Here is a 13,744-nt window from a genome sequence, read left to right as displayed (position 1 = left end):
AGCGATTTAAATACCTCGGGTCAACGCTTTCAGCCAATGGAGAACTGCGTTATGAAATTGCTTCACGCATTAACGCAACCTGGATGAAGTGGCGTTCCACAACTGGTGTCCTTTGTGATCGACGTATCAACGAACGTCTCAAATCTAAAATTTACCGCAATGTCGTCCGTCCAGTCGCTCTCTATGGTTCTGAGTGTTGCCCGACCATAAAAGACAATGAACGGCGTCTTGCGGTAATGGAGACGAAGATGCTACGTTGGACTAGTGGCGTCACACGTTTAGATAACATCCGAAATGAGGATATCCGCGATCGTTATGGGGTTGCACCGATCGTGGAAAAGTTGCGAGAGAGGCGTCTTCGATGGTATGGTCACGCAGTTCGTGCAAACGAGAATTCACTTGCCAAGATTGGTCTGAACATCGAAGTCGATGGTAAACGACCAAAAGGCAGACCTAAGCAACGGTGGCTTGATACGCTGGATGGGGATTTAAAAGCCTCGAGATTGCACCCAGATCAGGCATTCGATAGAGCCAAATGGCGAAGCCAATCACGACGAGCCGACCCCGCTTGTGAACGGGGCAAAGGCTGAAGAAAAAGTAGAAGAAAATACTCCCCTTGGAAGCGAGTATGCTTCTCCCACTGGTGTTTACACTGTTCCATGCATCTGGAAAACTCTGTTTTATGGACGTTGTCCAGTTGTTTCAGCATTTTTTTCTTGATCTCCTCTATCCTCTGAAACCGTTATCCTTCCATCGGGTACTTGAGTTTTTGGAACAACCAGAATTCACACGAAGCCAGGTCAGGCCAGGGGGAATGGCAAAGGGTTGCTGTCGAGTTTTTGGCAAAAAAAACTCACGAATAAGGAGTGCGATGTGACAAGACGGGTGGTGGAAAAACCGGTTGGCTGTTTCCCAAAATTCTGCCCTCTTCCAACGTAATCTTTGGCGTAAAGTTCTCAGGGTTTGAAAGTATCGATAACGATTCATTGTCTCATCTTGTGGAAGGAATTCATCATGGATGACAGCCTTCGAATCGAAGAAAACAGTGAGCATCATTTTAACGGTTGATCTCACCTGGCAACCCTTTTTTGGTCTTGGTGACATCTGACATCGACTGAGACGACTTCATCTTAGTTTCCACGTCGTAGTCATTAACTCAAGACTCATCACATGTAATGGTGGTGTTCAAGTAGTTTTGGACTTAACCAAGGCTTATCATCAAATCCCTGTAGCTCCAAAAGACATTCCAAAGACGGCAAAATGTACACCCTTTGGACTCTTCAAGTTTACCCGGATGACTTTCGGATTGTGCAATGCGGCGCAAACCTTTCAAAGGTTCATCCACTCGGTCTTGCGAAACCTCGACTTCTGTTTCGTATATTTGCATGATGTTTTGGTCGCTTCTTCCTCAGAGTCTGAGCACTTAACCCATCTCGAGTGCATTTTTCAATGTCTCCTTGAGGCCGGTTTAGTCCTAACCGTTGAGAAATGCAAATTCCTCCAGACACAGGTGAGATTCCTCGGCCACTTCATTTCCACTGACGGAATACAGCCCGACTCAGACAAGGTGCAAGCGATTACAAGCTTCCCGCGTCCGAAAACTGTAAAGGATTTGCGGAAGTTCTTGGGCATGCCAAACTTCTATCGTCGTTTCCTGCCCAAGGTCGCCCAACACCAGTCCGTTTTGAACGCGCACTTGTCTGGCCCCAAAACTAAGGGCACACGAGAGATCGTGGGATTTGAAGAGGCTGTCCGCGCGTTTAATAAATCCCGACAGCAACTGGCTGATGCTACACTATCGACATTTCCTCTGCCGTTTTTGTTGATGCCTCTTACAACGCAGTAGGTGCCGCTCTTCACCAAAAGGTGAATCACGTCTGGCAGTCGTTGAGCTTCTTCTCAGGGCAGTTGAACCCCGCTCAACGGAACTACAGTACCTACGATCGTGAACTGCTCGCCGCGTACTTGAGCATCAAATACTTCCGCTTCTCCCTAGAAGGCAGGCCGTTCACAGTGTTCACGGACCATAAGCCTCTCGCATATGCTTTGAAACAAAAGCCCGACAAAGCGTCCCCTCGTCAGCTTCGATATCTGAGCATTATAAGCCAGTTTACGTCAGACATCCAGCACGTGTCCGGCAAGGACAACATAGTTGCTGACGCTTTGTCTCGTGTTTCCGAGGTTAACATCCCCGCCTCACTCGACTTCTCGGCTATTGCCAAGGCGCAGGAGGAGGACGCAGTACTTCAGAGCCTCAAATCCATCCCCAAATACAAATTTCAGGAGTTGCTCATCGGCTCGAACCTCTCTTTCTGCTGCGAAGACTCGGAAAAGGGACCTCGGCCATACATTTCGGCCACCTTTCGCAAGGAAGTGTTCCAAGCGGTTCACGACTTAGCGCATCTAGGCATCAGGACAACAAATCGGTTAGTCTCCGAGAAATACTTCTGGCCCTCCATGAACAAGGATGTCAATTCCTGGGCCCGAGAGTGCATCGCATGCCAAAAGTGTAAAATTACCAGGCATGTAAGGAACGAAGTGGGCTCATTCCCCCGCACTACCAAGCGGTTCCACACAATACACCTCGACATAGTAGGGCCTTTGCGAGACTTGCACGGTTACAAGTTTTGCCTCACAATCATCGACAGGTTTACGCGGTGGCTTGAGGCAATACCTCTGAAAGACATTACGACGCAATTTTGTGCCGAAGCCCTCTGTCGGGAGTGGATACCTCGCTTTGGCGTCCCTGCAGTGGTCATCACTGACCAGGGAATGCAATTTGAGTCCACTCTTTTCTCGGAGTTAAGCAAACTCCTAGGGTTTCAACGCCAGCGGACTACTGCATACCACCCGCAATCCAATGGGATGCTGGAACGTTGGCACCGGACACTGAAAGCCGCCATTATGGCACACGACGATCCGTCCTGGACCCAAGTCTTGCCTCTCGTCCTACTCGGCCTACGTACAACCCGCCGAGAGGAATTTGCTACCAGCCCCGCGGAGCTGGTATACGGAGAGAACCCGAGACTCCCAAGTAATCCGGTCTTCGACAAGAGATCGGGTCTCACAGAGTCGGGGTGGGTGCGTCTGCTAAGAGATAATCTCCGACGCATCAAGACCACTCCTCCCACCCAACACTCGTCCGCACCTGTCTGTGCGCCCAAGGAACTGGACACGTGTACGCACGTCCTGGTCAGGACGGATGCCGTCCGGAAGCCGCTTCAGCCTTTTTTTGAAGGTCCGTCCCGCGTTCTCGAGCGGGGAGAACATTTCTTCCAGCACAAGATCGGTGGACACAAAAAGGCGGTCTCCCTGTCCAGGCTTAAGCCCGTGTGCACCCCTAAACAACGGCACGTTCGCTTCAAGGGCTGATGGGGAACACAGATCCGGATTCGGTCGCTGAAACCCCTCGGTTTCATTTAGGGGCGGAGTGATATGGCGCGGCAGGATTCGCGGCATTCGAAATTTATTTTGAATGTCGCGAATACCAGCGGACGGATGATGCCGCCGGCACTCTCCACTCAGTTTAAACCTCGCCACAGGAGTGGAGAGCAGAGTGCCATGAAAGGACGGCAGAATGTCATTTTAAAAAAATAATAGCTGCACTTCGACTTCGACTGACAACGACCTGGAAAAAAAAGGAATCGACATCTGCACTCCGCTTACATTTTGAGATATAAAAAGTTTTTATGAATTGTGTTAGTTTATGAAATTAATTTCGTTTTTTAAATAAAATTAAGTTTAACAGTATATAATTCACTAAATACTAAAGTTAGCATTGGCATTTCCAAAAGCTCCTGACAAACCTCCAAAACCATTAGTGAGTGGTGGTAGCCACACCCTGTACAAGGTGACACTACTATGAACAAAACACTACGGATCTAGACTGAGGAGTCGGAAAACACCTCCCCCAATCCAAGGTGGCATGCGAACCGTGCCCATTGGATAGTTTGCAGTTGGGGTTCCCTTACTGCATTCAAATGGAGCCTCACTGCTACTTGCTCGCCTTAGTGAGTAAGTTAGACCTTACCGTGCTACGAGGGGCTATGGCACGGCGGGCCTCCTAACCCCCATACTCCTGGGAATCAAATGAGTACCCATAATAAAATAAGAAAAACTACAGCTAATAAAGCGGGATCCCGTCCCGCACACAAACTGGTTAGCCAGGCGGAGGCACATCTTCGAAATACTGAGAGCCAGGTGTCTACTCCCAAGAAGGAAGAAGTTGGGACGTCAAGAAGGTGATCCAAGATCAACATTGCTATACTGGGAGGATAACAACCAACAAACACCACTGCTCAAAAAGCAGGAACATGCAAAAGCAAGTCTGATATGAATATATCAGACGTCAGGAAGGAGACAGGTCTCAGTGGCGCAGGTGCTAAATGGTATCTGCGCTACCTGAAGGAAGGGCTGAAACCTCAAGAGGCCCTTAAGAAGGCTCAAGATAGACCTAAGCCATCTCTATGGGAGCCAAGGAAGCGGACACAGCAGGGATTAGCTCGCATGAAGGGAATGCTCGCAAAAAATCCAACCCTGAACCCAAGCGGGGAGAAAACCCGGGCAGGTCAAGGGTAAAGGCAGGAATCAGGCAGCCCGCCATTAACTATGCTAGTGCGATCAAGGGCATTCGGCTGGCCATACTGCCAAAAATGTTTCCCGAGCAAATACTAACTCGTGAGGAGCAGGAAACCATCAAAGACCTCGTCGTCAGCCAGATGTGCAAGGGATGGACTGCGAAACTTGTGTTCACCGGGATACGCTTTCGAACAGATCTTATACTGGTGGACTGCGCGACGGAAAACAATGCAGAGTGTCCTAGGACCATAGTTCCAAAGTTACCAGGCTGTGAAAGAGCAGAACTGCCTACATGTGGGATGATATACCAGGAGCACACATGTTGACAGTTTTTCTCCCAAAACCGGCGACAATAGAGAAGGAAGACCTCATGGAACTCCTAATCGCTCAGCACGAGGATTTCCATATGCGATGATGAAGAGTCTTCAGAACCAAAGTGGAGGCCAAGGGAAAACTCCTCACGGTAGGAGTAGATGGCTGATCCCTGGAGGCAATTAAACGTCGAAGTTGCCATATCAAATATCGGTTTGGCAAAATACCTGTGTATGTGCACAAGGAAAAGCCGAGGAAAGACACCCGGAGGAGACACCGGGTGAAAAGCATACCGAAGTCCCCGAAGAAGTCTCAAAAGCCATAGAGGCGGAAAGGACTGGATCAACCAGGGAAGTAGGCCTGCTGCCCAATGAAGAACAGAAGTTGGAAGACTTAGACCTAGAACTCCTAGGGCTCAGGGTGGACATCACCGCGCAGCAAGACGCCATGTCAGAGGAGGAGGGCGATACTCCGACAATGGAGAAGAGCTCCAAACAATAACCGAGTCAATGGTCAGCATTAAGATAGCCAAGATAAACGTCCACCATGCGAGATCTGCATCTGCAGTAATTACAAGATCAAGTTCCAAGGAAAACATTGGAATAGTGCTGGCTCAAGAGCCCTGGGTGTACCGGGGCAGATTCGCGGTCTGCAAGGAGGAGACATGCAGGTAATTTGGGACTCCTCTTGCGAAAAACCAAGAGGTTGCATAATTCTTAAAAGTAATTTAAAATATATATATCTGTCAGAGTTCCTGACCGGGGACCTTGTGGCTATCCAAGTCTCATTTGAAGCCGGGAGGAGCACTCGAGAGGCAGTAGTGGCATTGGGATACTTCCCAGGAGGCGACATCCGGGTTCCACCGGAACAAGTCGCTTAACTGGTGTTCCCACTTTTCCTTGACCAACGCCCATTACGAAGCCTGGGAAATCAGCGACACCAATCGAAGAGATGAGTACTTTCTTAAATTTATTCTTAGTAATAAGTTAGAAATATATATCGTAGGGAACACTCCAACATTTGTGACCAGCACTAGACAGGAGGTACTAGGCATAACTCTAGAAAATACTCTAATGAACGGGCTGGTCAGGAGTTGGAGACTATGTCTGATCATAGAATAATCAGATTCGACATTGAGGGTAACTCCGAAATAAAAAAAAAATAAAAAAAAGGAATCCCAGGAGAATGGATTCGGAATCCTATGTAACGCTCCTGAGCAACAGCACGGCCCATCTTCACGAGGGCGGCGATGAGAGTTGAGTCATCAAGGGATGTACCATAGTGGAACATGAACTTGGCTGGAATGAGAACAGTGGTACGACAATTCTTTAACCGGGTAAAACAAACCGGGGACTGACAGAGATACAAAAATGCACTGACTGCGTATAGCAACGTGATCAACTGGTCCTCCAGGTTGGGGGTTGGGTAGGGCTGACAACCCTGCACGGAAAACAACTTGTTACGAAGCCACAACAGGAGCCTCGGACAGGATGGATTTTATAACGACGAAACCGGCAATGACAACGGATTAACGATTTGCGCATTTTCTCATGGAACGTGTGCTCCCTGTACAGACCAAATGCTGCTGAGCAGCTAGTCGATACCCTGTCCCAATATAAGGCCCATGTAACAGCGTTGTAAGAGATGGAGATGGACCGGTTCCGTGGAGAAGAGCCGATAAACCATACATTATAGTGGCCATCCAGTAAACCATGCGCTCGGAGTAGGTTTCTTAGTCAACCAAAAAATGAAACCTGCTGTTATTGGCTTTGAAAATATTATATAAGCGAAAGGCTATGCACTCTGCGTTTGCGAGGCAAGTTTAGAACTATAAGCCTCATTAACGTTCACGCCCCACAGAGGAGACTGCAGAGTCGAAGAAGGATACATTGTATGAGGCAGTGGAGCGGACCCTCGAAGCCTCTCCAAAGTATTATACCAAAATCATACTTGGAGATTTCAACAGTCAAGTAGGGACGGAGCCCGTATTCAGGCGATAGGTCGGCTCCTGTAGCTTACATAGGGATACCAATGATAACGGGCTGCGGATTATTCAGTTAGCAGTATCGCACGAAATGGTTGTTGGAAGTACCTGGTTTGTGCGGAAAGCGGTTCACAAACAAACGTAGGGCTCTGCAGACGGGACCACTTTTAACCAAATTGATCAAGTGCTGATTGAACGCCGCCACGTTTCAGCCTTGATGAATGTCAGAACATATAGGGGGGCCAATATAGACTCGGACCACTATCTCGTTGGCATGGTGCTCCGAGCTCGAAATACGACACCACCTACAATCCCCTTTGACAATCAGGTGAGAGTGAATACCGAAGCCATTCACAACACAGCCTTCCGCAACACCTGTAAGGGCGGAATGGATGCCGATATAACCGTAGCTAGCAGATGTCCTGGAGATGAAGCATCAACAAATGATCTTCACAATCACCTGAAGAACGTTATCATTGATACGGCCACAAACATACTTGGCCCCAGCCGCAAGAAAAGTCGGAACGGTTGGTTCTGACGATGAATGTAAGCTAGCAACGGAACGGAAGAATGCTGCATACCGAGTAATGTTGCATTCTCAAAGGACACGGGCACGCCCGGAAAGATATCACGAAGTCCGGCGAGCGGAGAAGCGACTTCACAGGCGGAAAAAAGAACCCTGGGAGAACCAACAAGTCTGTGAACTTGAAAATTACAGGGAGAAACCGCACCAGGCGCGGAAGTTTTACCAACAAGTCAGTAGGATAAAGCCTTGTACACCTCGATGCTCATCCTGCCGAGACAAAGAGGGAAATCTGATTTCCGACAGAATGGGCATATTGGAGCGATGGGTTGAGTACTTTGATGAACTACTGAACAACCAAAATATCGGCGAGTTGGAGGTCCCGTAAACTAAAGGCGACGGACGAATGCTACCACCACCAAGCATAGAAGAAACAGTCCGTGCAATTCATCGGCTAAAAAATCATAAGTCGCCAGGAGCCGATGGAATGACAACCGAATTGATTAAATATGGAGGCGACCAAATACACCAAGTGGTTCATCAACTTGTGCTCAAGGTATGGGACAGCGAATCAATGCCTGACGACTGGCAAAGAGGCATTATCTATCTCATACATAAAAAGGGGGATATCACGCAGTGCAGCAATTAAAGAGGTATTACGTTGCTGAGTATCATCGATAAGATATTCTCCTCTATCTGTCGGATAGCCCCATACGCCCAGAACATCATTGGCCCATATCAAGGAGGCTTCACTCCAGGCAAATCAGCAACAGATCAGATTTTCTCCGTGCGGCAAGCGATGGAAAAACTGTTGGAATATGGACTTCAGTTGTACCATCTTTCATCGACTTTAAAGCCGCCTATGATAGCATAGCCAGGGTAAAACTGTACACGTCCATGAGAGAAGTCGGTATCCCGACGAAGTTGATAAGACTGACTAGGCTGACCCTGATCAATGTGCGGGGCCAGATAAAAGCAACAGAATCACTCTCGAGACCATTCAACATCAACAACGGTCTAAGACAAGGGGATGCCCTATCATCCGTCCTCTACAACCTGGCCCTAGAGAAAGTGATTCACGATGCCGATGTAAATGCGACAGGCACCATCCTCTTCAAGTCCGCCCAACTACTGGCCTAAGCTGATGATGTCGACATCATGGGAAGAACGACCCGAGATGTACAGTCTACCTTCTTCCAGATCGAGCAGGCGGCGCAATATCTTGAGCTGCAAATTAATCAAGGTAAGATGAAGTATATGGTGGCAACGTGAGCGCCAAAACCAAAAGAACAAACAACATCGAATGGCACTGGTCAAACGAAAACAAAGAAGATAGGAGACTACAACTTTGAGACCGTTGAAAATTTCTCCTATCTAGGGTCGAAAACCACAACCGATAACAAGGGGTTGACCATAGGGTCAAAGCTCTTACTGTATAAGACAATGATCTTCCTCGTCCTCATGTATTCCTTGGAGACTTGGGTGCTTAGCAAGAAGAATTGCGAACTTTTGACCGCGTTCCAGAGAAGAATCCTCCGAAGAATTTTTGACTCCCTACATGAGGATGGACGATTCCGTAGCCTACATACGACGAAATCTATGAGCGATACCACGACTGTCCGATTGTGGATAAAATCCGGCACAACAGGTTGCGGTGGGCAGATCACTTAATCCGTATGGATGAGGATGATCCAGCCCGGAAAGTATATAAGGGCGATATCTATGATAGAAAAAGAAGACGGGGGAGGCCCTGTCTGAGATGGAGCAATGGCGTATGTCAGAACGGCAGACAGGTTTTAGGGATATCGAATTGGTGAACCGGGGTGTCTGGAGTTCCTTACTAAGGCAGGTCTAGACCGGCTACCGGTTTTTGCGCGGTTGATGATGATTACAATCTTTCAGAGATGATCGCAGAATAATGCAGAAGATTCGGATAATAATTGTTTCGTTTCCGACATTAAAAGAAAAGATGTCTATTTGTAACCGTCATTTATTTGTGCTTCCTGCCATCAGTGAATTGAACAGCGGTTGGTGAAAAAAAAGCTAGTTAGATTGCTCAACGTAACTAGTTCAATTTTTTGTATATAATTTGTGTGGTGCGCCAAAAACTGATGACTTAAAACGGGGCTTCAACGGACCTCAAGGTTGAACCAAACTCCCGGCTGAACGTCCACCAAACTTTCCAGTATGCTGACATTTATGGCAGCAGATTTTGCCTTTCACTAATTTTTCCACAAAGAAAACAACAACGCCCAATACAACACCAACTGCGTAGATCACCCATACAAAATATAGTTCCTTAAGTTTCAACGGTCGCAGGACGCTTTCGCCCGCTATCTCCATTCTCAGAAAGCCTACTTGCTTCAGTTCGTAAATAGTATCTTTGTGCCACTTTAGCATGAACCCAGTGTCAATAAGGCGAAAGATAGTATCATCGAAAATGTCCTTGAATGGTGAATCCTTTTGAGTTGCGATACTCAGCAACATACCAGGCGTGCAGATTTTGGTCAGATGGAAAATCTTGGTTGAAGGCCGCTCTTCCAATTCTTTCAAAAAATCCTTAAATTCAGATGGTGGTAGATACCCAAATTTAGGGTTCATTTGTTTTAAATTTGCATTTACCAAAGTGTCGTCTCCAATGAAGCGTTCCAGAACGCTCTTAGGTAATAATTGAAGCTCTCGAAGGAACTTCAGTGGGACAGGTGGTGACACAATCTTATATGAAGTCTTGACTAGGTCCTCGGGGGTATCGATTTGTCTAGTTGATATCGATTTAGTATAAAAACTACTCAATCCACTTTGATAAAGGCTCAAAAGTAACATAAACTGAATGGTGGCCAAAAAATTGATAAACATCCTTCTGTGATTTGTTCCCAGCTCGTCTCGAAAGTGTATCTGTAGAGTGAGTATCCGCCAGACCTGGAAAGGAACTTCCTGGCAAATAGAGGCAGGGCTTCTTCCGTAGAGAAGCTCGGTTGCTGCGATTACGAAAAGAATAAATATGACTCCAATGCCAACTAAAATCCAAGCAGACATCTGAAAGGGTAGCATCAGATAAAATACCCTTGGAAGTTCCTTCTGATAAGGTACCAGAACACATGGTGTGATAGTGGATATGGGATATGATGGCGTTAACCCCTTCATCATTACTGTCATTGAAATAAAATCGATTTTCCTGTTTTTAAACAACTCTTCGACGTCACTCATATCCTCTTTCGCTTTTTGCTCGACAAACGTTCCATTGTGTTTTTTGATAAATGCGAGGATGGTTTTCATAAAGCGCCCTCCAAATTGGATGTTCCCATCCCGATCAACATATTCAATATGTCGTGATAGTTCGATCGATCGTACGACTCTTATCGCAGTTCCATGAAAATTAGCTAGTTTGGCGGTGAACACTGATTCAAGCGACCCTATTGAAGTAACTTCCACAAGCCTAACTTCAGGATATGGATTATACGTGAACACACGGTCATCTGCAACCATCAAACTGTAAAGGATTCTTTCTTCCCACAGCCAGTCACTGAAGTTTTTCAAGTTGATATTAGGGATCACCTCCGGGAGAAAGTAGAAGATTACTTTTGCAAGCAAGTTGCCCTCCAATGTAGCCTTGAAGGCTTCAAGGATATTTTCTTTATTAGAATCCGAAATGAAAGCTATAGACAGGACATTCGCGTTGAAGATGCTTTTAGTCTTGACATGTTGAAATCTATTGTTATAGATAAGTTTGGGGATGGTCTTCATATGTGATTCCATCTCGCATAAACCTTCCGTCAGCTCCTCTCCTGCGGTGTCACTGGTAAAGCACAAAATAGTCTGGAAGTCTTAAATTTTGGTTATTTCTTGAACGATTTCTTTGAATCGCACCGCAAAAATTTCGACTCCTCTCAGAGAAGCTATCAAAAGCACTTCGAAGATAATTCTGGGTATTTTCATTTTCCGTAAACCGTTTCGTTTGGAGCGCCGTTTTACTAGTGTATGACTTGGAAAAAGGGAATTTGATTACTGTCGATATCAACCACTTCACCAAGCCTTGATATGGCCTAATTGTGCACCACTTTCGAATAGGAAAAATGGATTTTGATATAATGAAATAAAGCCTTTGTTGGTTGTGATTTTCCTTATGACCCGGTGGATTGATATTGAAATGCCTCCACATGGAAATTGAAACGTAGTAAAGAATTCCCCAAGGGTAATTTATTTCACCGTAGTTCTAATTTCATCAAAAGCATGTGCTAATTGCAAGGTCTAAGAATCAACTACTTTCTCGTAAGTATATCCTTCGGGATTATGCAAAGACCAGTAATTGGTAGAACAGAATATATCAATTTAATGGAGCTTAATCATCATCATCAACGGCGCAACAACCGGTATACGGTCTACGCCTGCCTTAGTAAGGAACTGCAGGCATCCCTGTATTACGTCGAAGTCCACCAACTCAATATCCCTAAAAGCTATCTGGCGTCCTGAACTACGTCATCGCTCCATCTAAGGCAGGGTCTGCTCCGTCTTCTTTTTATACCGTAGATATTGCCCTTATATACTTTCCGAGCTGGATCATCCTCATCCATACGGATTAAGTGAACCGCCCCCTGTAACCTATTGAGCCGGATTTTATCCACAAAATGACGGAATCGTCCATCCTTATGTAGGGGGCCAAAAATTCATCGGAGGATTCTTCTCTCGAACGCGGCCAATAGTTCGCAATTCACCCAAGTCTCCAAGGAACACATGAGGACTGGCAAGATCATTGTCTTGTACAGTAAGAGCGTTGACCCTATGGTGAGACGTTTCGAGCGGAACAGTTTTTGTAGGATCAAATAGGTTCTGTTGGCTGCCAACAACCGTGCGCGGATTTCATCGTCCTAGCTGTTATCGGTTGTGATTTTCAACCCTAGATAGGAGAAATTTTCAATGGTCCCAAAGTTGCAGTCTCCTATCTTCATTCTTCCCGTTTGACCAGTGCGGCTTGATGTTGTTGGTTGGTTGTTTTTCGTTGCTGACGTTGCTACCATGTACTTCGTCCAGCCTTCATTAATGTGCAGCCCAAAATCTCACGTCGCCTGCTCGATCTAAGTGAAGGCAGTTTGTATGTCTCGGGTCATTTTTCCCATGATGTCGATATCGTCAGCAGAGCCCAGTAGTTGAGTGGACTTAAAGAGGATCGTACTCCTCAAAGGAGCTTAGTTAGCCTAATAGATACGCTAGAAATGACCCAAAGTCCCAAAAGGGAAAAAGGACTTTGGAATCGCAGTAGAAATTTGTGGAACGCTTGCTGGTATTCAAGTTCTCCTAGACTGGGAATTCGACCAGGAATTGGTTTCTCAAAGCTCGAAACCCAGAAGCTCAGCGCATTAAGTATGAAATATATACGGTTTGTTGAAATGCGCTTCAATTCCCCCATGATTTCCTAAGACGCTAGCACTCCTTCTCTACCGTTCTGCGCCAAGTGCCTTTGAGGCGACACGCTCATCAGCCGCCTAGGTAGACGACTTAAAAGACGACCTTCCCATTGCCACTTCCTTCTTCTTTCTAGTCAGTCTGCGTGTGGCAGACCTGTGCGCGGACTAAGTTGTTCGTTTGAAATAGTATCAGGCCAGCTTACCCCGATGATACGTCGCAGACCAGTGTTCATGAAGGCCTCGAGCGCTCGGGTGACAGTAGGAGTTATTTGCAATGTGCTACTCCCATATAGCAACGCAGAGAGACCAATGTACGTAAGTTGCCAGATCTCACCACAGGCGCGCCCTTCGTGCGGATAAGGGAATGCTCAGCGGATGCGTAGGAATATGCACTTGTACGCATTTGGAAGTGTGCGTCCATCATCATTTGCCTTATGCGGAGGAAAAATAATTGAGTTATTCGAATTTATAAAGGACAAACAAAATGTGCACCGGGCCATTAAAAACATGGTCAGAGCCTTTCGTGTACTGTACATTACTGTCAAAGACAAAAAAATACCTCGCAGAAAGGAAGCGCCCCACAGGTAACACAAGCGACGCCCCTTCAGAATCTAAAGGGCGACAAGTTTGGGAAGAGGAGTACGGAGGGTGCGAACGATTCTTTCGAGCCCCCATAGGACGCGAAAAGGTGAAAAGGTCTCTCACCGGCAAAGGCGAAAGCAACTAAAGTGACCAAAATTGTAGAAACAGCGGCGCTGGCTTCAATCAACCCAAGGGAGGTAAAGCCCCAAAAAGGTAGCAAGGAAGCACAGCGGAAAAAAAAGTGCGGCACGTAAAAGGGTGTCACCGGCCGAATTGATAATCATATCCAAGATAGGTGATATACCATATGCGATATCCTCAAGAAGGTCCAATTTGATCCTGAGCTGATGGACCTTGAAGCTA

General features: G+C 46.6%; 1 protein-coding gene across 1 annotated transcript; it reads right to left on the bottom strand.

Annotated features, from left to right (window-relative positions):
* Positions 1-9,536: 9,536 nt before the first annotated feature.
* Positions 9,537-11,153, bottom strand: LOC119656310. Its single transcript, XM_038062758.1, has one exon. It carries the CDS (start codon positions 11,151-11,153, stop codon positions 9,537-9,539), a length of 1,617 nt encoding a protein of 538 aa, XP_037918686.1.
* Positions 11,154-13,744: the final 2,591 nt, after the last annotated feature.

This window comes from Hermetia illucens, chromosome 4 (assembly GCF_905115235.1).
Source record: "Hermetia illucens chromosome 4, iHerIll2.2.curated.20191125, whole genome shotgun sequence".
Taxonomy (NCBI): domain Eukaryota; kingdom Metazoa; phylum Arthropoda; class Insecta; order Diptera; family Stratiomyidae; genus Hermetia; species Hermetia illucens.
This window is presented reverse-complemented; position numbering and strand designations above follow the sequence as displayed.